This window comes from Peromyscus californicus, unplaced genomic scaffold, assembly GCF_007827085.1.
Source record: "Peromyscus californicus insignis strain IS unplaced genomic scaffold, ASM782708v3 Scaffold_4__1_contigs__length_199733344, whole genome shotgun sequence".
NCBI lineage: Eukaryota > Metazoa > Chordata > Mammalia > Rodentia > Cricetidae > Peromyscus > Peromyscus californicus.
Genome location: NW_026294562.1, coordinates 21,811,266 through 21,839,000, shown reverse-complemented (window position 1 = coordinate 21,839,000; position 27,735 = coordinate 21,811,266). Strand labels below are relative to the sequence as shown.

The window sequence follows — 27,735 nt, the reverse complement described above, 5'->3', positions numbered from 1 at the left end:
AGACCTCAAAACATTTTCTTAGATAAATAATTTAAACCTTTATGTTTCTTCATGTTTAATGTTAAAGGCTTAATGTTTAAAATACTTAGATATGACATTTATTCCTTCAAAAATTTGCCTTAATTAAAAGGATAGTGTGAGTCTTTAAGTTTCAAATTTTCTACTATAATTTTTAACCAATGAGTCTTCACTCAAGAATAGGAAATGATGGCCGGGCGGTGGTGGCGCACGCCTTTAGTCCCAGCACTCGGGAGGCAGAGGCAGGCGGATCTCTGTGAGTTCGAGGCCAGCCTGGTCTACAGCGCGAGATCCAGGAAAGGCGCAAAGCTACACAGAGAAACCCTGTCTCGAAAAACCAAAAAAAAAAAGAATAGGAAATGACATCTTCAAGAAGTCTCTGTGCATGTTACTGTCTGTGAATTGGCCAGGCACTCAGGGTTCTGTGCAAATAACCAAAGCCTTACCCTTAAACAAACAGATTTCAAATAGATGTCATGGGCATAAAATTGGAGTAAAGGAGAGTATTTCTCCAGGATAAAAAAAAAAATAACAAAAAACCCCAAGTCCCCCATTTGAATACTACTGTACAATTTATAGAATCCCAACCCCCCTTTAAACCTCATATACATAAAAATGTTCAGGTGTTTCACAGGGAGTCAACTTCTGCCGCAACGATGGACTTAGCACATCAGAGTTCTCAGTCACTTTTATTTCTCCACACCACAAAGTAGGAAACGACAGAAAGGAACAGTGGGGCCATCTGCTACTGAGAAGAGCTGGGATTCCATTCACTTTGGAAAATGAGCAGAAAGAACTACTTTCCTAACTCGGGTCTGGGCAAGGGGTGTGGCCACACTTTGGCAAAAGAGCCAGACAAAATACAGAGCCAGCAGTTTCCTGGCTTGAACTGCCAGCACTGGTGCAGGGTCCAGCCCTTCTGAATTCAGTCTGGGTGACAGCAGGAACATGTGCCTGTGAGCAGCTGGACAGATCTTACAAATATTTAGAGAGACAAGATACGACGTGAAGAGGTGGAGGCTCTGGCCTGCCCAGCTTTAGAAGCAGAGAACCCAGAGTGTACCTGTAGTTCTGTGGAGCCCTAAGCTGAAAGCTATCATGATGAAATATTTTTAATGGCATTTTTAGAATACCAGCTTGAATTTATAAAAATTCCTGGCTGAGCATGGTGGCAGCACGCCTTTAATCCCAGCAGTAGGGACGCAGTGGCAGGGGGATCTCTTTAAGTTTGAGCCCAGCCTGGTTTATACTGGGAACTCCAGGCCAGCCAAGGTTACACAGTGAGAAAATGGGGAAAACAGTTTCCTTTAGTGAGGTTCTGTTTCCCTAAATGTCCTCCTGTAATCATGAGTAAGTGAGGACCTCTTCGGCCAAGACAAGCAGGCCATCTTAGAATTTCCCATAGGGAAAAATGAAACCTGATTATTTTCCATTTTCACTTAGTCTGTGAGTTGAGAACTCCAAGCAGAAAGATGCACAAGATGAGCACGGGAGAGGCTGAGTCCTGAACATTGGCCCCTCTGCTGAATGCCACTTTGAAAGGATAGAAGAAATCAAACGGCAGTTTCCAGTCCGTTCTAGGTTGATCCCGTGGTGGCACTGGCTTCTGAGTAATGTCCACAAAGTTCACAAGAGTTGTCAAAGATACTTCTATCCCTCTCTGGTGCTCCTATAGGAAGAAAGGCAAGGACAGGTCAGCTCTACTTATATTTCATGGAATCTCCACCAGAATTATTTTCTTTGGACTGACAACAAACGTGCTCTAAGCAATATACATCTTCTTGAATGGTCCTGTATAGTTCTCTTTGTGTGAGATACAAGCAAACAAATTTCTAACAGCCCACGACTCCAGAACTGTGAACAGGTACACCTAAGGACTCATTCTCAGAGCCTGGCACACATGTCCTTGGAGGGTAGAGGCAGTAGGATCAGGAGTTTAAGGCCACCCTTGACTACAGCAAATTTGAGGCCAGTCTGGGCTATAGAAGACCCTGTCTCAAAAGAGACTTTCACTCTCTCTAACTAGGGAGCTGACGGAGCAGAAAGGGCAGATGACCAAACCACTGCTATAACATGCTTAGCAGCTCTCCGCCAGCTGGCCCGGGAGCTGCAGCTCTAAAACAGTACACAGCGGAAGCAGTGAAGATGGCCCAGATTTCATGGAAAAAAAGAAACAAAGAATTTGGGAAAAACAAACAAAACCTTACCTCAATTATCAGATTCACAGACTCCTAAACTTAAAAAGATTCCCCAACCATCCACCAATTCAAGTCAAAGAGAGGGGACGCTCCCAGGAGAAATACCCATGTAAGGCTGACCCCCATAGAGAAATACCCAGGTAAGGCTGACCCCCATAGAGAAATACCCAGGTAAGGCTGACCCCCATAGAGAAATACCCAGGTAAGGCTGACCCCCATAGAGAAATACCCAGGTAAGGCTGACCCCCATAGAGAAATACCCAGGTAAGGCTGACCCCCATAGAGAAATACCCAGGTAAGGCTGACCCCCATAGAGAAATACCCAGGTAAGGCTGACCCCCATAGAGAAATACCCAGGTAAGGCTGACCCCCATAGAGAAATACCCAGGTAAGGCTGACCCCCATAGAGAAATACCCAGGTAAGGCTGACCCCCATAGAGAAATACCCAGGTAAGGCTGACCCCCATAGAGAAATACCCAGGTAAGGCTGACCCCCATAGAGAAATACCCAGGTAAGGCTGACCCCCATAGAGAAATACCCAGGTAAGGCTGACCCCCATAGAGAAATACCCAGGTAAGGCTGACCCCCATAGAGAAATACCCAGGTAAGGCTGACCCCCATAGAGAAATACCCAGGTAAGGCTGACCCCCATAGAGAAATACCCAGGTAAGGCTGAACCCCATAGAGAAATACCCAGGTAAGGCTGACCGCCATAGCTGATCTCAGAGACAGGACTTCTAGAAGTGCTAACCAAGCCCAGGATTCGAGAATAAATAATTATCTTGTAGAACCTGGAACAAAACTGTCCTGTTTTCCCTGTGTCACTCTGATGCACATACCTACTGTTTGCTGGAGTTCATTTATTTATTTGTGGTTTGGTTTGTTTGGGGTTTTTTTTGTTTGTTTGTTTGTTTTTGGTTTTTCGAGACAGGGTTTCTCTGTGTAGCTTTGCGCCTTTCCTGGAACTCACTCTGTAGCCCATACTGGCCTTGAACTCACAGAGATCCGCCTGCCTCTGCCTCCCAAGTGCTGGGATTAAAGGTGTGTGCTACCACCGCCCGGCCTTATTTGTGTTTTTAAAGATTTTTTTTATGTGCATGGATGTTTTTGCCTGCACATATGCCTGTGTATCATGTGTGTGTGCACCTGCTATCCAGGGAGGCCAGAAAAGGGTGTTGGATCCTCAAGAATTGGAGTTACTAGCAGTTGTAAGCTGTGATGTGGGTGCTGGTAACTGAACCTGGGTCCTCTAGAAGAGAAGAAGTCAGTGATAATCTCACAGGCTGTATGAACTTTCGGGGCTCTTTTGTAAAAACAGCCACACTCACCAGCTTTGGCACAGAACTGAGATGTTCAGCCACTTCATCCCAGGACAGCCTGCCTTGGCACAAATGGCCCAGGGAATACATCCAGCCAGACACTTAAAAACTAGCTGAGACTAACCAAAGAAAATCAGGGCATGTTTAACATGGAAAACTTAAGAATAAGTAATAATTTTTCTTTGGAATTTAACTTATGATAAGGTTTTTTTGTTAGGACCTTAATTTCATCCCTAGGAACTTTAGAATGAAAATGAGGTATATTAACAAACTTGGAAAAATGTGTCATCTAAAGAATGCCCATGAGCTGGCTAGAATGGTCAGAAATACTTTGGTATAGAAAATGGAACAGGGATTGAATTTTCATTTCCAGGCTTGGTATTGTGTAGGAACTTAGTTAATGTACTGACTCACTTCAGGGCTTTCAGGAGGAAGACACACTTTTAATTGCCTAGATGTCCTGGGAGGACACTGCACAAAGCTGTGGTTAGAAATGGGGTAGTGGCCTCAGATGGAGATACCCAATCCACGTCTACCTACAGCGTGTTTATTAGTAACAAAACTGATTTTTTAGTTTCTACAACATTTAAAGTTTTTTATTTTTATTCTTTGTGTGCATGCAGTGTGTGTGTGTGTGTGTGTGTGTGTGTGTGTGTGTGTGTGTGCAGATCAGAGAACAACCTGTGGAAGTCACTTCCCTCCTTCCACCATGTGGGTCCTAGAGATCAAACTCAGGCTTGGTGGCAGGTGTCTCTAATTGGCTGAACCATTTCCTGGGCCTAAAACTGATATTTTAATGTGTACTTGTCTGACTCTCTTTTAAAATTTTTCTCTTAGCCGGGCGGCGGGCGGCAGTGCACACCTTTAATCCCAGCACTTGGGAGGCAGAGCCAGGCAGATCTCTGTGAGTTCGAGGCCAGTGTGGTCTACAGAGCAAGATCCAGGACAGACACCAAAACTACACAGAGAAACCCTGTCTCGAAAAACCAAAAAAAAAGTAAATAAATAAAATTTTTAGCTTAAAATTTTAATAAACATATCAATCATATATATATTTCTAGGGTACAGTGTACTCTTTTAAGACATATATACAGTAGGGAATAATCGGATCAGGGTAGCTGGCATATTGACCACCTTGACATTCAAATCCTGTATCTGTCTCTTTTTCATTGGTTTCCTGTTGTGGAATATTATTTTAACTGGGCAAAGATGTGTTACATTTGTTTATGCTGTGAAATATTACTTTAACTGTGTAAAGGTGTGCTACATTTGTTTATGCTGAATTTGTTTAACTATGTAAGGATGTGTTACATTTGTTTGTGCTGCATCTGTTTAATTACATAAAGATGTGTTGTCTGCCTAAGGCACCTGATGGGTTTAATAAAGAGCTCAACAGCCAATAGCTAGGCAGAAGAGGGATAGGTGAGGCTGACGGGCAGAGAGAATAAGTAGGAGGAGGAAAAGAGAGGAGAGAACGAGGGAGACCCCAACTGGCCAGACATGAGGAGCAGAGAGAGTAACATACACAGAAGCAAGAAAGGTAAAAAGCCCCACGGCAAAAGGCAGATAAAGAGAAACAGGTTAATTTAAAAGAGCTAGCCAGAAACGAGCCTAAGCTAGGCCGATCATTCAAAATTAAGAGTAAATCCCTGTGTCATGATTTGGGGGCTGGTTGGTGGCCCAGAAGAAAAAGTCTGGTACAGTTTCCAAGGTAGAGGAAAGACTTCAACTCAGAGACTTGAGGTCAGCAAACACCTAGAACTAATTTCCCAGATACCCAATGAGCCCAAGAAGGCAACTGTGACACCCGGGTCTACTCAATAGTAAAGTTTTGAGTGCTTAGTGGCATCTTGATGGCTAAGAAGCTGCACACAACAAGGTGTTGAACAGATTTTAGCTGCATGCAGGACACACTCAGAGCTGCTACTTGACTAGACTTTCAAGATGTCTTCGAAACAACGCATCCAAGAAACAGGGACAGAACCCACCCTCCTTTCACTGAAATGGGGAGATGATAATCTAAGAAAAATGTGGGTGGAGGGAGGGTTTACAGAGGAAATGAAGGTCATGTATGAGCAGACAGAAGTGCTCATTATTCTCATTTGATCATTGCACCTTGTATCAAAATCCTATTCTGTATCCCAGAAACACGTACAATTATTGTGGGGGACCTGCCCCCACTTTTTTCCCCCAGGGTACTCTTGAGGAGTGTGGGATAAGAGATTTAGATAGAAATATAGGGGGGAGAGAGACAGATAGAAACACAGGATAGCCTCGGGAGGGCCTGGATCCTTATCCACCAGTCCCTTCTGTTGCTTCTAAACGGCTTTTTAAAGAAATGCCAAGGAGTGGAGCAAAAGACCTCCCCCTAGCACAGCCAAGTGCAGACCCTTCCAAACACCTGGTAACCACGCACATGGTCAATATGTAGCCCTGCTGCATAAAGCAAGCTCAGATCTCACTAGGAAATCTCTGTGGGCTCCCACAAATTATACTCCAATTAAAGACCAAGAAAGTCTTTACAGTTGTATGAGGGTTTAGAGTAAACACAGTCCAGAAGACTGCCCAGTTAGAGGGGATGGAATTGTACTCATCAGGTCACTGAGTAACACCAAATGTGGCTGACCATTTGAGAGTGCAGTTTTTAGTTATGAGAGAACAAGGTTTTTAGTTATGTTTGATGTACTGAATTGGGATTTTGGTCTAAACTTTCTGTATTTGCATTTTAAAGTTATGTACAGGCAATAAATGTTCAGTGTGTGAGTCACTAAAACACTTCCCTCAAACTCTGCTCGCCTCATTTCTTTTGTTGGGACAAACAATGATACAGCCACAGCAGCACATTTCTTTTTACTATGGTTCCAGTTCTGTTATGTGTGGTTGACTTCACTTATTTCTACTTTATGTGATGATATTTTATGATGTTTACTTTAGAAATTATCGCCAACACTTCCTGGGGCTTGACGTTTACTTGCTTCACGTCAATCTATAATGCAGCAAAATCCCTTCTTAAATATAAGATTTACTAGCTAGCAACATGTAGAGTTTGGGTTAGGTTTGTTGGCTTTTATAACAGGACGTACACCTTATGTATTATATTGCATCTTAGTCAATTTTTAAACTACCATGTTCTCTATCCAATCATTACAAATGAAAACTATTATTAAAAAGCTGGAGGGGCTTCCTCTGACATTGTGTTTTGCAGCTACACTCATGTCTATGAACCAGAACAGATATCTTTGGCCAGAACGTTAACTCATGACTGAGATACACAAGTTCTTTATTCTACATGAAGAACACCATCAGGTACCTATATTGCAAGTATTTCCCTCTGGCCTGATTTTCCTTTTATTTTTATTTTTCTTAAATGTCTTTTTGTTGGGCTTTAATGCTTTATCTGATGTATAATTTATAAACAATAACATCGATGTGCACTAGTGTTTAGGTCAGAGTTCTGACTGACAAGTGTGTGTTATTCAGCCAAAGCCAAAACAAGAGCTGTAGCACGAATCTTACAAGTTCTTATTAATAAAAACAAACCTGAACCGGGTATTGGGGCCAACGCTGGAAGATCAGAGAAGCAGAACAAGCCACAGCCACCTCACCTGGCCAATTCCTCAGCTGATCCTGTTTCTTCAGACTGGAAGCCTGTGTCCTCATCTAAATGAATCTCAGCTGAACTGCTGCTCAAAAGCCTAAAAGCTTAACCAGGCTCTAGTTCCTCGTCCTCACGTCTTATATACCTTTCTGCTTTCTGCCATCACTTCCTGGGATTAAAGGCTCTTGTTACCACGCCTAGCTGTTCCCAGTGTGGCTTTGAACTCACAGAGATCCAGATGGATCTCTGCCTTCGGAATGCTAAGATTAAAGGCGTGAGTGCCACCATTTTCTGGACTCTGTATCTAGTGGTTGTTCTGTTCTCTGACCCCAGATAAGTTTATTAGGGTGCACAATATTTTGGGGAACACAGTATCACCACAAAGAGCCAGAAGGTGCATCATCTCAGTTCCTCTGTGACCCCTTTCCAATCTTATCACTGGACTAGTTAATGGTTCATGACCAAAACAACAGCTGAAATTCCATTATCCGCTTCTGTCAGGTGGACTCACTGACTCCATAGTGCTGTAGGTAATGCAAACTAACCTGAAAAGTTAACTGCAAACTACCAGAAAAAGACATGAGATGAAACAACCAGATAAGAAAGGAGGCCCTGGACGGTGTAACGCCCAGGAGAGTCAGAGACTTTGGAAAAGAAGTAGCACAAAAATGGTACCGTGACAATAGAACTCAAGTTACAGTTGGGAAGAATTATCAGCAATTCGTTGCAGGCTCTGTAACAAACTACATGAGCCTCACAGAAACATGTCCATCTAGAGAAAGAAGAGGAAGGTCTCAGGGAACTTTCCGATAACCCGATGTTAACATCACTGATAGGCAGACAACCAAGTTGCGCAACGCTGCTGCTTGAGAGAGTAAAAGTATGTTACGCTAGACCCAAATGCAGTTTCCAGGTTCTTTTCTGGAAAGTAAATATATTGCAACAAACAGAAATTTCAATGTTTCAATTTTCATTAAAAAATAGTATCGTCGGGCGGTGGTGGCACACGCCTATAATCCCAGCACTTGGGAGGCAGAGCCAGGCAGATCTTTGTGAGTTCAAGGCCAGCCTGGTCTACAGAACGAGATCCAGGAAAGGTGCAAAGCTACACAGAGAAACCCTGTCTTGAAAAACCAAAAAAAAAAAAAAAAAAAAAAAGCCAGATCATACACAAGTCATTTCAGCTCATTGTTTCTAGGTTTAAAAGTTAACATACTAGCCGGGCGGTGGTGGCGCACGCCTTTAATCCCAGCACTCGGGAGGCAGAGGCAGGCGGATCTCTGTGAGTTCGAGGCCAGCCTGGTCTACAGCGCGAGATCCAGGAAAGGCGCAAAGCTACACAGAGAAACCCTGTCTCGAAAAACCAAAAAAAAAAAAAAAAAAAAAAAAAAGTTAACATACTTTTGAACCTGTAAAGCTAAAGATTACACTCTAAAACCAAAGCAGATGCTAAGCTATAGCACATTATAAACAGCAGACATATTACTACAGATGAAAGGATTTATTTAATGGAGCCTACAGAAGCGAGAATTGATAACTACACCAATAACTTTAATCACAATCAACATTTCCAAAACACTATTAATTGAGTGACTGTCACGGTGAACACACATGCATGGAAAATGCTTTCTGTGGTCAGATCAGTAGGATTATTTAAAAGAAACTAACGTATACTGCTGAAATGGGGGGTGGGTAGGGAATGGATATGGTTGTCCACTGTGACAAAACACTAATTTTCATAATCATGCTGGAAAGATAGACTTGAAAAATGCATTTTGGGGACTCACTCTAAAGAAACACTGATTGGTAACATATACTCTCAGAAGCTTAACAATGCTCTGATTATCAAATGGCTGCTAGGAACATGACTTACCTGTACAGACTTGCATTGGTACAGGAACCGGGCTCCTGCCACATGAGCTTGTGGGTTAGACTGAAGTCCTATATGTGCCCACAACACCTGGATCTCCAGGGAAACTGGTATGAAACAGCAGGAAGTGCAGTTAACAGCCTGCAGAAGGTAAAGAAGCATGCACTCAGTTGCAATCATTTTTTTAAAGATTTATTTTTATTTATGTGTATGTGTGTGCATGTCTGTGTATTCGCACATGTGTGCAGATGTGCATGGAGACTAGAGAGGGTGTCAGATCCCCTGTAGATAGAGTCATAGGCAGTTGTGAGCTACCAGTGGGTGCTCTTAACTGCTGAGCCATTTCTCAGCATCTCTTGAGCAGATTTTTTTTTTAAAGATTTATTTATTTATTATGTATACAGAAAAGGGTACCAGATCTCATTACAGATGGTTGTGAGCCACCATGTGGGTGCTGGGAATTGAACTCAGGACCTCTGGAAGAGCAGTCAGTGCTCTTAACCTCTGAGCCATCCCTCCAGCCCCAGATATTGTTTTTAAAGCACCATGCAGTAATATGGAAGGCCCATATGGCTTAGAGGAAGCACAAAACTAGGCCGTATAAATGTTCTTAATCTTAAAAAAAGTTGTAGTTAAAAGTTATCAACAGGTTGAAGATTCCTCTGAAAACTAAAGACACATCTATCACATGGTCTGGCTAGTCTACTCTTGGGTGTATACATTCAAGGAAATGAAATCAGCATGTCAAAGAGATAGTTTACTGCAGCACTATTCACAACAACCAAGATAGGATCTCAACTAAGGTTCCCATCAATGGATGAAGAAAATGTAGTCTTCATATAATGGAATAAGATTCATTCATTCATAAAAGAAAGACTGAAACCTTGTCATCTGTAGTAAAATGGGTGGACATGGAGAACATTACATTCTATGAAATGACACACGGGCACACTGTCACACATGAGTGGGAACTGAAAATGTTGATTTTAACACAGAAGGGTAGAATCCTACAGTGATTACTGGAGACTATGGGTGAGGTGCACAGAGCAGAAGGGGGGGATAATCAGTATCAAGCTGCAGTTAAACAGGAAGAAGAATCTCTCGTGCTCACAGCACAGTAGGGCAACTACAGTTTTAAATAACCAACTGCTCACAGCACAGTAGGGCAGCTACAGTTTCAAATAACTGATTGTGTACTTTATGCAGAATTTGCAGGTTTAATTTCCAGCACTAAAAGAAAAAAGAGCTTGAAAGAGGAGCTAACCGACTCTGAAGGTAATAATAAGATGACTAAATATTGTATGGATATACTTAAGTTTCACAGACAATCCGTAAATATATACTTAAGTTAATTAAAAATAAAACTTCCAAAAAGGCACACAACTTTTTGTTGCCAAGGAGAAACACTCACTAAGAGACAGCTACAAAGTGTCTCCTATGGACCAAGGATATGAAAGGCTATGGCCTTGGGCAGACAACTTGGATAAAGAAAAGGATGTGAACACAGGAGCAATGACAAGTTAAAAAAGACACATTAGGGTCAGATTCTGAAGCCATCCAAACAGTCTGTTCTGAAGGCACCAGGAAGCCATGTAAATCTTCAGAACAGAAACATGGCATATTTAAAGCAGTACCCTAAGGGAAATGATTGTAAGATGTAGGAAGATACATCTTATTTGATTTCATCTTTTTTTTTTTTTTTTTTTTTTTTTTTTGGTTTTTCGAGACAGGGTTTCTCTGTGTAGCTTTGCGCCTTTCCTGGAACTCGCTTTGGAGACCAGGCTGGCCTCGAACTCACAGAGATCCGCCTGCCTCTGCCTCCCGAGTGCTGGGATTAAAGGCGTGCGCCACCACCGCCCGGCTGATTTCATCTTTTAAACCATTAACACACGTTAGGTTATTGGGTGGCACTGAAAACTGAACCCAATTAAATTATCTGGCAAGAGCTCTCCACTGAGCCACACATTGTCCTAAAGACCTAACCTGTTGCAGTCACAAGAGAACGGGCCTGCCGCCAGCCTCATAATCAAACCTATACTGACCAAATATTTAAGACTCTAAGTGTAGCTGGAAACATGGCTCCACAGGTAAAGCTTGTTTGCTGCCAGTGCCTGGCAACTTGAGTTTGACCACCCCCAGGATGCATATGGTAGGACAGGACCACCTCTCCAAGCTGTCCTCTGACTTCCATACATATGCACACACATGATAATGCAATGGGGAAAAAATATGAGAATATTTGAAATATATGGCATGGTTTTGAGCCATAAGCAACCATCAGTGGTTCTCCATCTTCCTAATGCTGTGACCCTTTAATACAGTTCCTCATGTTGTGGTGACCCCCCCCCCACAATCATAAAACTATTTTTGTTGCTACTTCATAACTAATTTTGCTACTGTTATGAGTCATAATGCAAAGATCTGATAGACAGGATGGTCTCAGATGACCCCTGTGAGAGGGTTGTTTAAACCCGGAAGGGGTTGCCACTCACATGTTGAGAACCGCTGCTCTAGATTATCTTCAAGTTTTTTTAAAGTAAGGAAAATAGATTAGCTGCATGTGTAACCTGCAATAGTGACCCCAAACAGTCATAATTCCTTACATTCCTCTCTATATGATAAATACAGACAGAATACGGGCTGGTTTGCCTTGCTATTCATAATTTCAAAGGTGGGAAATGAGTTGCCAGTCAGCAGTGGCTTCCTTCCTTACTGAAACACTGCAGTTCCTGCTGAGGATCCTGGTCCACCCTCCTTTCTGGGCTGGGTCAGGATTACCAAAGATGGCGACGTGCTCTGGTCTGGGCCTTCCATGAAGAGCCTGGTAAATCTCCCTCTGCAAATGGCTGCAGTTCACCTCTGTGGGTCTGGAAGTAAACGCCATGGAAGCTGGAGTCCAACTCTAACACGGTTGTGGCCATATTAGCATTCAACATTAAAAGTGATATTATGATAGATTAAATAACCTTAACAGGTACTCCACACCATCAGAAAATACTTAGCAATACAGTAACAGATATGAAGACTACCATTTTCTAAAGTATTATTTAAAGTATTAAACAGTTACTACATCAACATAGTGTCCCTAAAAACACAAACAAAATTGTGGGAAGTGCTCTGAGGCAAATGATTACCTTAACTTGCAGCCAGATATTGTGTTCACTCCAAACTGTATTTCATGTCTCTTATCAGAGCAAAGTCCATTACCGTCGCTCTGCAACAGGGTCATCTGAGGTGCAAAAGTGATGATCAAGGCAATTATAACAGAAATAGGAAGTGGGCAGGGCTGGGAAATTGAAGTTTTCACCATTCCCTAAGCACTATTTGTATTAATTAATATACTGTACATTTACTCATGATTTTGTTTTTTCTAACAGTTAAAAAACCAGACAATTAGTTTTTCTAAAAATGATTAACCATATATATGTATTACATATGTATTATATACAATTGTAATACATATATATTAGCATGTGAGTAGCTCGTTAAAATAAGCAAAAGTCAGTACAATCCTCACTTTCAGCTAGTCTGAGCTGTAAAGCCTTTGGTGGCATCAACATTAAGAACATGTTATACTTTGGTAAAGAAGAGGGAACCTTGAGAACTGGAAAAGTCAAAACATCAGCAGCATGTCTTGTCAGGCTGTGACAGTCTACCCAGCTCCAAAAAAGATACCTTGTGTCCAAAGTCATCAGTTAGCGCCAAAAGTGGCTTCCCGATGAGGTAGCCGGGATTCCCACTTCTAGGAGTAGGAAAAGCAGCCATGCGTTGTTCAAATGCCTGCAGAAGGAAGCAAACTGTTACTGTGCAAACACGCTTCCCCACCGGACTCCCGTCTTCCCTCATAACAGGCAATCTATGAGCTGCACTGAACACTGTAGCATTATCTCCACCGTTCCCTTTCTTCCCTCTCTAAAATAAATCGGGACTGATCTGTTTGTTGTTTTGTTTTGGGGAGTACTGAGGACTGAACTTAGTTAGGGTCCTGCATATGCTAGGCAATCTGAACTGAAATTCACTGCATGCTAATTCTGCTGAGGACCTACTAAGGACCCCTTGACACTACTTCTCACATGTTGATACTGATTTCGTGTATTGTGTGGCCTGGCTGAATCCAGAGGAATTTAAATATAAATTTAATTTTAATCAGTAACAGGGCTTTGAGAAACACAGAGCTTGGCTGATCACAGACTTGGAAAGAACTCTGCTCGGTTCAAAAGGAGGAAAGAGGAAGAAGAAGGGCAGATGGAGGACAGTAGTGAAGCCTGCAAACCAAAGACTCAGTGAGAAACAAAATTGTGAATGTCCAAAACAGAGAAAAAAGAGTAAAAGAATTCCTGCGTGCTGCTGAACTTAAGACTCACGGTGAGCATCTTTAACAAGTTCTGATTTGGGTACCACTCTGGTTGGGCCCAAAGAGAGCATCAGAGAAAATGTTAACGACACACTCGTAGTGAATACCTGTCACTCTAGTCAAATTCAGGAACAGTAAATGTCAAGACCTCAAATAAGGGCAAAGCAGGCCTTAATATTCTGATTCTATTTTGCATGCAGTACAGAAACAGAGTGCTATAATTTCTTTTCTATGAAGTAGAGTGGCAGATTTTATTAAAGATATTTTAGTAGGAGAAAGAGAGGTGCTCAGAAAGACAGACTCAGTATGGATACGGGTTCTGCAAAGTGCTGTTTCTAGGACTCAGCCCAGAAACCCTCTCTGAGAGAAGGCCACTGACCCTGAAGTGAATGACGAAGTCTTGTTGTAAGGAAACACCTGGCCTGACAGTCAGGTTGGTCTGTCTAAAGCTCACAGACACTTTCTGGATCCCAAAGGTCCCATTGGTCTCTATCTCATAGATGACCTGAAAAGCAAAAGAAGAATCAATTAATAAACAGCTGTGGATTTACTGTGCTGAGCACAGAAGACTATTGGACCTGTATGTTAACTGCTTGCAAGAGACTTGGACAGCAATCAGAAACAAAAATAACAGCATGAAAAGATAAAGATGGCTTAATATTGCATTTGCACGTGGAAGAAAGAGACCAAATAGGGCTCTTAGGAAAAGTTCACAGAAGAGCTGTGCTTAAGACAAGAGTTTGGAGTGTGGGCAAAGACAGGCAGGTGTGGTATTGAGCAAAGGTAAGCACCGAATGGAAACCTGGGTTACTAGACCCTCACAGTGTCTGGGGACAGAAGGGAGCACAGTCCTTAAAAAATTAAGATAATTTTTACTCTTTTACACATCCATTGACTATAAGAGAAAACTAAAGTCGACTCCTCTCAGACTTTGATGATAACTGTGTCAGCAGATGGAAATGTGGAAAGTCAGTCAGCACAAGACCGTGTGTACAAAGGAAGAGTCTGGACCTGAAACACTGGCGGACAGTAGTGACGGACATGATGGAAATGTGGCAGGGAAGAAGTGACAGGCTTGACCCCAGCAGCTCAGTGCGTCAGTCTAGCCCCTACAGGAAGATGAGGTCCCTCTGGTGATACTGACCGACGTGCACCAGTTTAGAATCCATACCTGGGAAACTATATTCTGACACGTGTTTCCAGCCAACAGAGGAGGACTGGTTTGTGAGGTAAGTGTTACAGGAACCTGGAGCTGGTAAGAGAAAGAAGCAAATCAACAGACATTGAAAATGGCCTTCTCTCCTCTAGCTACATAGTAGCTAAATGGAACACTTTCTTCCCCCTTGACTGTCCCAATTTTCTCTCCCTCCAGTGCCAGACAACTTAAGTCCAAGTCATTCTGAATCAGCACATTTCAACACAAGCTTCTTGGGACACCAGTCTTATTACACATGATACAAGGACCTACAGCCAATCAAATGTAAAGAATTCTGTACTCCACCTCCCCTCGACATTGACAATGCCCGTTAGTATATGAAAAGACTCAGAGATGCCCACTCCAAATGCAGCATTTTAGCTAGATTTAACTTAGGTGTTTTCTAGACTTACCAACATCTCATCAATCTTTATCTCATGTGAAGCTATGCCTAGTGCCATGATTGACTGTGGTACAAAATGCCTACAATCTCTTTCATTATTATAATCGAGAATGAATTGGCCTCATATATACAGAGGCCAGGTGTTCTTTTTTTCTGATAAACAGCATCCTACCTGTGTATTCTGAAGATCAGTCATACCTCTTGGAACCTAGGAGAGGTGAAAAACAGAGGCATGAGGGTGTATATGCCTTTCATAAAATCACCAGGAGTTTCCACTTCATATGACCCCAAACACATGGTGGGGGAGGAGAAGATCAAAATACTGGTATGGCCTCTCATCTCCCATCTGACTCTCCTTCACCAAATGCCAGAGAGTGGAGCTGGATGCCAGACTGCAATGGCTACCTATCCAGACAGAGCTCCGAAAGCAAGAACTTTGGCGAAACAGGGAACTGTCACCTGTTCCTTCGCTCTCTCAAGTCAACCCATTAGCGAGGACGGTGACAAGGTCTTATGGATCTATTGCCTCTAATTCTTCCATCTTTCTTCTGACAACAGTTTCCATACCCTCTACTTTATATGTCTTAGGAATGATGACTTCCAGCTTCAGGTGACAGTTGAGAGTGATTTGAGTGAGGGGAGTCTGTAGATGGGGACAAAGGACACCTACCTACCTTCAAGACTCTGAAGTTGTGGTAAGTGGCAGCGTCCAGGGCTGGCTCCGAGGTGCAGCTACTGGCCAGGTCCCTGAAGAAGCGAGTGCAGGCTGTGCTTTTCCTCTCCAGGAAGCCTTGCAACACCAAGAGTGAGACAGGGGTGAGTGACAAAGCCTAGTTCCAAAACAGCACCAGGCCGGGGGACGCCTGCCCCGGACCCGCCTGCCCTGGACCCGCCTGCCCCGGACCCGCCTGCCCCGGACCCACCTGCCCCGGACCCACCTGCAGGATTGCTCTCAGCACAAAACCCCCCAGCTCCCACTGCAGCAGGCTGCCTCAGTAAGCTCACGACAGACCAGCGGGGGGTAGTAAGTCAGGATGGGATCCCCAGCCTGAATAAAATAGAGGACAAATTTACTCACGGCCAGGTTAGACTGAACAGTCCAGTAAAAGGAAGCAGAAACAAAAGTTAACTCGGTGGCTTGCTTACTGTCCCCTAAGAGTTGAGAATGGTTAATCTCACTGTAGGAGGGGTACTGCAAAGTTACACTGCCAACTGCACCTTCAGGAAAACCAGACTCTTCCACCCCTTTCTCCAGGCTCACCCTGTAAAACGCTAATGGCGGCTCGGCTTTCGATGTCGAAGTAAAGGACTGGCCTCCAAACTCTGCAGCCAGGGCCTCGAAGTTGGTGGCATTGACTGTTTGGAGCTTCTGGAAGTAATTTAGTTTTGCTAAAATGTTTTTAAAAAAGAAGAGAGACTTAGATAAAAACATTTCTTTTTAAGTATCTGACATAAGAAACAACTTTGAAGTACAACAAACACACATTATCACATGCAAACGAACATCAAGAGTTTAAGAAAGTACTGCAAGTCAGGCGTGGTGGCGCACACCTTTAATCCCAGCACTCGGGAGGCAGAGGCAGGTAGATCTCTGTGAGTGTGAGGCTAGCCTGGTCTACAGAGCTAGTTCCAGGACAGCCAGCGCTGTTACATAGAGAAATCCTGTCTCAAAAAACAAAACAATGACAAAAGACAAAGTATTACAAGATGGTTCAGCGGGCAAAGGTGATTGCCATCAAGACTGACAATGGCCTCGAGTTGATCCCTGGGACTTACATGATGGAAGCAGAGAACTGATTCTCATAAATTGTCCTTTGATCTCCCCAAGTGTGCTGTGGTATGTATTCATGTCACATGCATGTATGTGCCCACACCCCCTCCACACACACACACAGAGTAAATAAATGTAAGTTTTACAGAACAAAGTACTGCTCAGGAACAGATGGGCTGACACCTGGTCTGTGCGTCGCCTTCTAGCACAGGTGCACTGACACCTGGTCTGTGCATCACCTTCTAGCACAGGTGCACTGACACCTGGTCTGTGTATCACCTTCTAGCACAGGTGCGCTGACACCTGGTCTGTGCATCACCTTCTAGCACAGGTGCACTGACACCTGGTCTGTGCATCACCTTCTAGCACAGGTGCGCTGACACCTGGTCTGTGCATCACCTTCTAGCACAAGTGTGCTGACACCTGGTCTGTGCATCACCTTCTAGCACAGGTGTGCTGACACCTGGTCTGTATATGACACCTGGTCTGTGCATAACCTTCTAGCACAGGTGTGCTGACACCTGGTCTGTGCATCACCTTCTACATCTGCCCTGCATCTCTAAGAGCTGAGGTTTCCAGCTCTGCAGCTTCCAGGAGCAGTTTAACATTTCCTCCAGAAACTGCACAGAAAGACTATTTACTTCACAGCAAATCCAGTTATCACTACCTTTGTAAGTAAAAGTTAAAGCGAAGTGGAGAAAGAAGATGAGGTCGGACAGCCAATATCTATCCATTCTTCCTGTGGCTTTTATAGTAAGAGCAAGTTACCACTTGCCCCTCACTTCAGTACAGGTGTACTGGTGGAAGCGGTGACAAGGAGACGACACAGATGAGACATATACGCTAAGGCTATATACACATATAACAAGAATATCTCTATCTATCATCCATGTATCTATCATCTACCTATCATCTCTCTCTCTCTCTCTCTCTCTCTCCCCCCATCTATGCATCCATCCATGCATCCATCCATCTACCCTTGTTAATGTCCATCATTGCATATGACATACCAATACCCAACAGTTTAAAGGTAGTTAGATTCTGATATAACTATGAATGTGAAAAGAAGCCTAGAGACCATCTCATCAAATCCCACTATGACATTTGGCGCCTCAGAGGCAAATGAGTTGCAAGAGCCTCAGAATAAGCTAGCCAAACCAGGGGTGGATCACCAATCTCCCAATTCCTGGTCTGTAGTTTTCCCACTCCGCCGTGATGTAGAGACCCTGGTAAGAATAGACCTTGATGATCATTGTCAAGGGGTCCTGTCCATTGTGAATAAATGTACGGTTTGTCCTTTTGAGGGGCTGACAATTTATCTGGAGAGTCACAATATTCACATAAACTGCTAAGAACACAAGGAACTCTACAAGTTCTAAAGAAATGACTAAAGACAAGGAGTGTCTCAGAACTTCTAAGGATGGGCTCACTTCCAATTTGGGCAAGCGACAGAAGATTCTTAGGAGAGCTAAGGTTTTCAAAATGCAAGGAAAAAGGGGACCACTCTAGTCAAGGAGAAAAGTAAGTAAAATTTAGGGAAATTCAAGGCATATCTTGAGGACAAGGAACATTATTTTGGCCAAAATAAAAGGTCAAAGGTCAATATAAAATCATTAGAGAAAAGCTTGCAAAAAAAATAGAAAGAAAGAAAATAAGGGAGGGAGGAAGAAAGAAAAGAAAAAAAAAAAGAGTTACCTCAGGTATGAGAGCACCATGACTGCCAGACTAAAGGAGCTGGGCAGTATTTCCAAGGTAATGGAGAGCCACTGGAGAGTTCTGAAATTACTTATGTCCTCTACTAACTGAAAGGAAGAGGGAGTGGTAAGGGTAGGAGAGGGTGAGAGATGGAGATTCAAAAAATGAAACAGACAGGGCAAGTCCAAAGACAAAGCCACCTCTTAACAAATGCTAAGTGACAAGAACAGCCAAACTAGTTTCTACTCACAGTTGTTCACACGGACACAAAACTGTGCAATTCCACTGGAATCCGTGAAAACTCTGGAAGGGAATGGGGAGTTGCTCCTGAAGATAAGAGAGTTGTCGACACACACCCAGCTGGAAGATCTGTGAGGAAAGATGAAGATATTGAGGAGCCGCAAAGGGGTAGGGCTAGGGGAGGGGCCCCACAGATGTCTGATGCCAATGAGAGGCTCTGTGGGCAGCTGCGGTTCAACACACAGGTTCTGTTTTACTGGATGTCTCGGCTCTACAGAAACAGAAAGAAAGATCACTCCCAGGAAAACCCAAGGGAACATCCTAGGGGAGGAAGTAGGGGTAGGAGGCTCACTCTTACTTCTAGACCCTAAGAGTATGGCAGCTCACCTTACACTACCAGGCAGGCAGAAGGAAAAGACGGTCCTGGGATGGAGAAGATCGCAGTCCTTGTCACAGCAGCAGTTTAAATCGCAGGTACCAGGAGTCAAGTCACAGACGCAGATCGGCAAGGCTGTAAGTGCAAGATAAAGTAAAGCGAGATGAAGCTCCCCGAAGTCTTCCCGCGTGCACAGCCCCTACCGGCTTTGTGGCAAGTCAGTTTTGTCCACAGAATTTTAGGTCTGAGAAGTCAGTATTTCCATCCCATATACCGCCGCATCATCACCTGGGAAGGGGTCTGTGGTCACGTTCTCGGGCATCGACGGGGTCCCGGGAGTAGGGCCCTCAGACCAGTCCGGTGGAGCTGCAGTAGCCACTTCGGGCGTCACTGGCCCCAGGGAGGTGGGCAGAGCCTGGGTTGGGGGGAAGGGCTGAGGTCCGGCGGCGTCAGGAAGCATCAGGATCACCACCATCAGCAGGTGCAGCTGCGGAATGCACATAGGGCAGCCGGGCCGCAGAAGGGTGCGATAGGAACCTCAATCTCCAGAGGCGTCCTAGGAGCGCAAGGAGGAGGAGTCGCATGACGTCATCTGCTTCCATCTGCGCATTGGCTCAGGCGGTTGTTGAGTGCTCTTCTGCCAATGGAAGGCCGTGTTGTTGCGACCCTGCGTATCCTTCCTACTGCGCCCTCCTCCTTGGCGGCGCGTGGCTCCGGTCACCTGGCAACCGCTGGGAACCAGCCCGGGGGAGGCGCCTTTGCTCCTTCCCGCCGCTAGGTGGCGGCTGGCGTCATGTTGATGCCCTATGCGGACCTGGAGGAGTCAAGTGAGGTTAAATGGAAGACCCAGAGGCAGGAACTGGAATTACACGGCTTTTTCGATCCGTTTTCTCAAGGTAAGAGGCCCTTTCTGTGGAAGGGTCATGATCTCAAAAAGAAAAACACATTGGAAGTCACATCCCTTAAACATGCCAGGAAACTGAGTCCCGGATCATGCTCGTTACTCCCGTGACTCAAGTAAGATCACGAGTTTTAGGCCAGCCTGGGCTACAGAGTGAGACTCTGTTCCCTAAAACAAAGACAAACGTATAAAGTCCCCATGATAGGGACTGGAGAGATGGCTCAGCTGCTAAGAACATTTGTTCATTCAGAGGACTGGAGTTTGCTTCCCAGCACCCAGAGTGTGTCTTACAACCATCCGTAACTCCAGTTCCAGGGCATCCATTGCCTCTGCCACCTTCTGACCTCAGTAGGCGTCAGACACCCACTGTACACATGCAGGCAAAACACTCATATGCATAAAATCTAAAAGAAAAAATTTAAATCTCTCCACTGTAATACTATGGCATTTTTTAAAAGGACAATAAAAACAGTGCTTATTCAACTCCATGAGTTTTTTTTTTCTCCTCACCGCCCCCCCCCCCCTTTTTGAATATAGTTTCATGTAGCCCAGGCTGACCTTCAAACTCAAGATGTGGCCAAGGATGACCCTGAATTTCTGATCCTCCGGGTTGCTGGCATTAGAGTCATGCAGGTCACCACAACATCCCGGAGGTCAAACTCAAGGCTTTGGCTTCATGCATCCCCGGCAAACACTCTACCAACTTCAATTTTATTACTGAAATTAAAAAAAAAAAAACAACTTTAGTAAGTGCCTCCTATCTGTAAAAGTGATCTGTATATTTGTTGCTGGGAAGGGTAGTGAGAGGAGAGTTTCAGTACAAGAAAACAGGGTGGGGAAGCACTGAGGAGCTGGAGAAAGTAAAAATTTAGAAACATATTCTGAGGAGAAAAAAGTAAGATACAGAAATGGAAGCAGCCAAGGAGCTGAGGAGCAAGCTTATTGCCTTTTCCACCGTTTTAAATACAAGATTTTGTAACGCTCTCTAGAATGCAGTGGAACGCCCTTCTAACTGTCCGAATAGCACAGGCATTCTGTACTTGCACTAATCTGGTCGGCACAGACATGGATGGCTATTGCACATGTGATAGGCACCTAGTACGCTTGAGCTGCTAAATATTTAATTTTACCATTGTAATTAATTACAAGTTAAACAACCTCAGGTGGCTAGTAGCTATTGAATTGAGCAGTTAGATTGTATATGATCAACCCACCTGCCAGGTGTTGTCTCCCTGTAGTCACAATTCCAACATCTGGATTAGTTTAACAGTTTATTTGGAGAAATAAAGTAAGTTACCTGACTAAACTCTAGTCCACTTCCTTAAAATTGACTTCTGATACCTCTCTTTTCCAGTGAATTTTCTGGGCAGATAAGATTTGGGACACTTGAAATTGCTCATATGTTGCAAGAAGATCTTAATTTTTATAATGTCTTGAAATTTGTAGCTGAATATATATTTATGCTCTAAATATTCTCAAACATTGTTATGTGACTGGGTGGTGAACTAGGAAATAAATAAATATATTTATGTGGTGTTTGGCCTTAATACACTTATTGGTTGTGTTAGCAATTTCCATAGCTTTTTTATTTTTAGATTTATTTTTTCTTTCTGTATAAGTGTCTCTGTGTGTGCCTCGTGTTTGGTGCCTGTGAAGAACAAAAGAGAGAGTAAGAGTCCCCTGGAGCTGGAGTTATAGGAGGTTGTGAGCCTCCTGGTGTGGGTGATGGGAACTGAATGCCAGTACCCTGGAAGAGCAGAAAGCATTCTTCCACACTGAACCATCTCTCCAGCCCATATTCCATCATTTTTCAAAGACCAAATTTATCTTACTCAAATTATATGTATCTACTACAATATAATTTCTGTAGGTAAGAGGTTTATTTGTTTTGTTTGCTGATAATATTCTCTTGCCTAGTCATGCTCATATATGAACATTTAAAATGTATATTGATGATTGTTTTGTTGAACTCCTTCATTTGAGTTCTTGGGAGATTATTTTATTTCAGATTGTGCCTATCTTTCTAAACTCTGCTTTATAGCTGATCATAAAATCTTTTAGATCTCAAATTTTAGAATTTGCATTTCCCCTCTCAAGTTATTCCTCGGTGATTATTTGCAAACTTGGCTGGCTGAAGTAATCTCAGGGGTAACTGATAAGGAAGTGCTGTTCAGCAACATCTGAGTTGCTTTTTCTTATCTTCAAATTTCAGCACTTAAGGACTGGGTTCAGCTCAGTGGCAGAGTGCTACTCTACCATGCTATAGGCCTTGCACTCTGTCCCTAGCACTGGGGGAGGGGCAGGAGTTTATGTCTCCATCTAATTTTTCTGTAATTTGTAGAGATCTAGGAAAGAGGCAAGAGGAGAGTTAGAATTTGTTCCCAGTCTTCCATCTTGATCCAGTCTGCTATGTTTTCAACCACATATTGAACACTTTTCCTCTCAAACACAGACAGCTTGCTGGAATCATATGATCTAATTTGGAAATCTCTACTTCTAAGGTGATGTCATATTAACCCATCCAAAGACTTGGCTCAATCTTAAAACTGGCATCTGCATGGCACATGGGAACAAATTTCATTCTCCTCCAAATTATCTTTTAGATTTTAAATCTTTTAGATTTCAATATTAGATCCCCAAAGTATTGAGTTTCTTTTTGTTTGTTTTTCCGAGTCAAGGTTTCTCTGTGTAACAGTCCTGGTTGTCCCGGAACTCAATCTGTAGACCCAGGCTGGCCTCAGACTCACAGAGATCTGCCTACCTCTGTCTCCCAAGTGCTGCGATTAAAGGCGTGTGCCACCACTGCCCGGCAAGAATTGAGATTTTTATGTTACAGATTCCAGCAAACAGAAAGTAAGAAGAATTTAGACAAATTTTTGTTCAACTGTCACAATTGGGAATGAATTCTCTATTATAAATCTAAACATCACAGAAAAGGCTGTTGGATATGCACAGACTCACGTGCAGACATGAACATACCTTGAAACTGAAAAACAAGCAAAGAGAGTTTCGGGGAAGAGAGGGAGAGCAGACAGCTGTGAGCTGTCACTGCTGTAGCTTTGGTGTCTGTAGAACCTCAATAGGAGAGGCAGACTCTTTTTTTTTTGGAGAGGCAGTCTCTTATCTCCTATGTCTTGTGAAATTTTTTGATCTTGTGCTATGTTTTTGGCTTTGGGAGGAACCTTATCATCAAAGGAGATGGCTGCAATGCTACCAACAACACAGACCCTCGATCCATGAAATCCCAAGTATCCATTGGGAATCTCAGCACAATGTGGTTAAGAAGTCTGATGTGGAGGCAATCTCTTCAAAGTATGACCAAATTGTGGGTTGCTCTGTACATAGGGGCTTTGCCTTCATCAAGTATGTTCATGAGAGAAATGCCGGGCCTGCCGTAGCCAGAGAGGATGGCAGAAGGATTGCTGGCCGGGGGTTTAGATCTTAATCTGACTGCAGTGCAAAAAGTGAATCAAAGAAGAGCAGGTGTGAAATGATCTGCAGCAGAAATGGAGGATTCCTTGCTTGACTTGGACAGTGCCTTCCACCGGAATTACCATGACGGGACGTACCATTTCCCATCTCACCGCAGTAGAGATGAGGAGGGAGAGGGCCAGAGAAGAGCAGAGCAGCCTCTCTATGCAGAACCATGAAAGTAATGTGAAGATGGAGTCTGAGGCAGACGCAGATGACCCTGCTGAGCAGGTGGCCTGTGGCTGATGATGATAATAACAAAGGTGGGGCGTGTGTGAGCAGCTGGAGTTGATCAAAGATGATGAAAAGGAGGCTGAGGAAGGAGAGGATGTTGCTTAAGCACAGGGTGGAATTTGAAATCCCACCTCATTGATTATTCCTTTACCTAGGTGCTTGTGAGAGATTGAAGTAACAGCAGCTCCTCTTCTCTAGTATCTTCAGCACATCCCCCCGTCCTCCCTCTCTTCATCCTTCCTGTGTTCAGTCATTCATAGTTGTCCTGCTCCCGTGTCTGCTTTCACTTCCTTTGATGCTCCTTGGTAGTTTTGTTAAGTCTTACCCTGTAAGTTTTGCTGTAAGTTTTGGTACTGCTTTGGCTTCACAATAAAAAGATTTCTTTTTAATCAAAAAGCAAAACCATGAAAAAATGCTCTCAGTGATCATATATGTTTTATAATTGTGTGCGTGTGCGTGTGCGTGTGCATGTGCGTGTGTGTGTGTGTGTGTGTGTGTGTGTGAGTGTGTGTGTGTGTGTGTGCGTGTGTGAAATAAGGATTTTTACCTAAACTATATGAAGAATCCATAGGAAATAAAGACCTGACCATGCTCTTTATGAAAGAGTGCATCTACTATAATTTGGATCTGAGGTCTCAGAGGACCAGCCTATGGTGCTGTTGTTAGGTGATAGAATCTTCCAGAAGTAGGGCGTGGCAGGAGGATGTTTCCTGGCTGCCATGAGGTGAGTACCTTCCTCTTGCCCTGTGCTCCTCCCTCCCTCACGTTCTGCCTCACACAGGCACAAAGGCTGTGGGACCAAATGACTGGGAGAAAACCTCCTTCATAAACCTTTCCTTCTTGGAAGCTGCTGTGTCAGGCATTTTATGACAGTGCTGGGAAAGCTGTCTAACACAAAATCCAAGGGACTGAGAAACAAAAGAGCAGAAACATTACTGATCAAGAGAATCAGAATAAAGACAACAATAAAATACCATGACCCCCAGAAGAGCAACAAATAGAAAAACCAGCTAATAGAAAGTTTCAGTGAGGATGTAGAATTACTAGCTTTCCCCCTTTTCTCTACCCACCCCTTTTGAGACAGGATCTTGTTTTGTAGGCCAGGTTAACCTCGAACTCGAAGTGATCCTCCTGTGTCAGACTCCTGAGTGCTGAGATTATAGGCGTAAGCTGTCATGGTGGCTTCACATTTGTTACTGGTAGGGTAAATTGTTGTGACCAAAAGACTTATATGAGAGTATTTGTAGCATAGCACTGTTTATATCACACCAGTGATCACACAACAACAAATGTATATAAGTCATAGAATAGTGTAGTCATGTGATAGAACAGTTTATTGCAAAGAAAATGAATAATTTTATATGATTTCACTAAAAATGTGTTCAGGTATATTTATTTTATGTGTATGATGTTATATTTATATGTTGTGCCTGCATGTATGTATGTGCTCATGGATGTCAGAAGAGGACTCGCGAGCCCCTGGAGCTGGAGTTACAGATGGCTGTGAGCCACTATGTGGATGCTGGGAATGGAAGCAGGTCCTCTGCAAGAACAAAATGCTTTAACCCCCTGAGTCCTCTCCCCAGTCTCCCTCTTCATTTAAAAGAAACCCCAAACAAGGCAAAGCTGTCCTGTTGTCGGGGCCAGGACAGCGGATTGTCTAAGGAGAGTTGTGAGTAGGTAGGAGCACAGTGGTGTATTCTGAACTGGTCATCATTTTCCTCAGTTTACTGCATGACCCTGTGTTTTTGGTAGTTTTGTGTAGTGTTAACAAATGTGTGCCCTCATGTTTCTGCCACGACAGAAAAGGCACGGAGCTCCATCTCTTCCCATGGTCCTTTCCTAACCAAATCCATCTCCTTCCCCCGATCCTCCCCATGGTGCAGTCTTAGCTATCACTAATTTATAATAGACATGATTGCAATGATCACCTAAGTTATTTAAAGATGGCTCACAGCAGTGAGTGGTAGAACCTCTAATCCCAGCACTCTGGAGGCAGAGGCAGGAAAATTTCTGTGAGCTTGAGGCCAGCCTGGTCTACATAGCAAGATCCAGGACAAGCACTACATAGTGTTGTGGGAATTCACTCCGCCAATAACCTTGGGGTATCTGGCCTGATAGAGGCGTGGTTTTTTTTTTTTCTGGGTATGTGACCGCTTAAAACTGAGGAGGGGGCAGCGCTCAGTCTCTCTTGAGGTGGTCAGAAACCAGAGGGCTGTTCCACCCCCAGGCAGAATGGAGGACAATGATGACAGTTGTTTACTTGTTCTATGTCCGTGAGTGTATTTCTGCCTTAATAAATCCATTGATAACCCTTTAACAGATTCTCGTGGATTCACTTAGCAACATAAAGAGAGAGACCTTGTCTCAAAAACCAAAATAATAGTAATAGTAATAATAAATATGGTAATAATAAAAACAAATAAATGAAACAATGATAATAATAATATTAATAAAGCAGCTCACAAGCATTTATCTAAGTATCAAATGCATGGTGTTTTATGTTACCTGGAGATTAAAAAAATGGATAAGAAGTCAGCCTGCCTGCCCTCCTTCTCTCTTTCTTTTGAGACAGTCTCATTAAATAGCCCAGGGTGACCTTGAACTTCAGTCCTCCTGTACTCTGGGAATACAGGTATGTGTACTATGCCCTGCTTCAAGTCCTTGCCTTTCAGTGACCCAGCCATCAGCTACCTTATATATTCTTGCAGTACAGTTAAAATAACTGTCTATCAGCACTAAGACCACACATACTAAACTCTACCTGACGCTGTCTCTGGTCTTCATTAATTCTGCAATTTTGTCTCTGCCATTACATAGAGCTAGATAAGCTCCAATCTTTCCAAGGTTGGGGTATTGGAATTTTTTTGTAGGTTTTTTTTTTCTTGTATGTTTTTAAATCAAGAAAGGGAACTATGACCAGTTTCTGTTAGAAGTTGTACTTTTAGTTTCCAGTGTCCAGTCCATCACAGTGCTGGGGTTTCATATGAACATGGTGAGTTGGGTTTGCTTCTGATGTACAAGTCACATGGAAGTCAGTTGAGTCAAACGACAAACCATTCCTGATTTATTGGTCCCAGCCTTCTGAGCTTGGCTGTCTTGGCAGGACTGGATGGTCTTGGATGACCTCACCCGGCAGCCTGGCTGGGTCGAGGTGTGAAGGTTGGAAAGACACACATCTGGGAATATGGACTAGCTATGATTTTTGTTTGTTTGTTTTGTTTTGAGAGAGGGTTTCTCTGTGTCCCCTGGCTGTTCTGGAACTCACTTTGTAGACCAGGCTGGCCTCAAACTCAGAGATCCACCTGCCTCTGCCTCCCGGGTACTGGGACTAAATGCATACACCACCACCACCTGGCTCAGTGAGGTTATTTCTATAGCATCTCAGTCCTTTTGATTTTTATAAGGCTTTAGGAAAATGTATGTGTTTTGTATTTTGAAAAGTACGTATGGTAATATGACATAGGAGTTATATGATGACTATATATATTAGTTTACTTTTATTTAAATAGCTGAATTTAGGAGTGAACCATGAGTTCTAAAAAGCCTTAGTTAAATATGAACCTTTTAACTCCCACATATAACCAAGTTCCAAAAGTCACTTAAGAATTTCAGAGAACATAAAACCATATTTATTTTCAACATATACAATCAAGAATTACTAGAAAAATAGGATGGCTACCAGGCAGCGGTGGCGCACGCCTTTTATCCCAGCACTCGGGAGGCAGACAGAGCCAGGCGGATCTCTGTGAGTTCGAGGCCAGCCTTGTCTACAGAACAAGATCCAGGACAGGCACTATAAAAAAAGAAAAAGAAAAAGAAAAAAGAGGATGGTCATAAATTTTAAGCTTTTCCGCTTAAAATTTTGTATTTTGCTTTTATAGTATTAACTCACCAGTTTGGGTTATTGTTTGACAGTGTTTACAAGACACCAGATATTTAAATAATTTTTAAAAAACTTTGGGGGTTGGAGAGATGGCTCAGTGGTTAAGAGCACATGTTGCTGTTGCAGAGGACCTGAGTTCAGTTTCTAGAACCCACATTGGGCAGCTCACAAGCTCCAGGGGGTCTGATCCCCTCTTCTGGCCTCT

The 27,735-nt window shown here is 43.3% G+C and overlaps 2 protein-coding genes across 2 annotated transcripts in view; one reads left to right on the top strand and one right to left on the bottom strand.

Annotated features, from left to right (window-relative positions):
* Positions 1 to 688: 688 nt before the first annotated feature.
* Tctn3 (tectonic family member 3) lies at positions 689 to 19,621 on the bottom strand. Its single transcript, XM_052712244.1, is given in 15 exon segments — positions 689 to 1,687; positions 9,008 to 9,145; positions 11,718 to 11,871; positions 12,139 to 12,233; positions 12,680 to 12,784; positions 13,738 to 13,863; positions 14,530 to 14,610; positions 15,129 to 15,164; positions 15,631 to 15,746; positions 15,895 to 15,976; positions 15,978 to 16,004; positions 16,218 to 16,345; positions 18,673 to 18,791; positions 19,050 to 19,173; positions 19,327 to 19,621. Coding segments are annotated over 15 exon segments (1,779 nt in total). The 5' UTR covers positions 19,541 to 19,621; the 3' UTR covers positions 689 to 1,453.
* A 228-nt stretch (positions 19,622 to 19,849) lies between these two features.
* Positions 19,850 to 27,735, top strand: part of Entpd1 (ectonucleoside triphosphate diphosphohydrolase 1) — a 117,100-nt gene continuing 109,214 nt past the window's right edge. The window contains exon 1 of the mRNA XM_052712344.1: positions 19,850 to 19,934. The gene's annotated coding sequence lies outside the window, so the exon portion shown is untranslated. The remainder of the gene's footprint in view (positions 19,935 to 27,735) is intronic.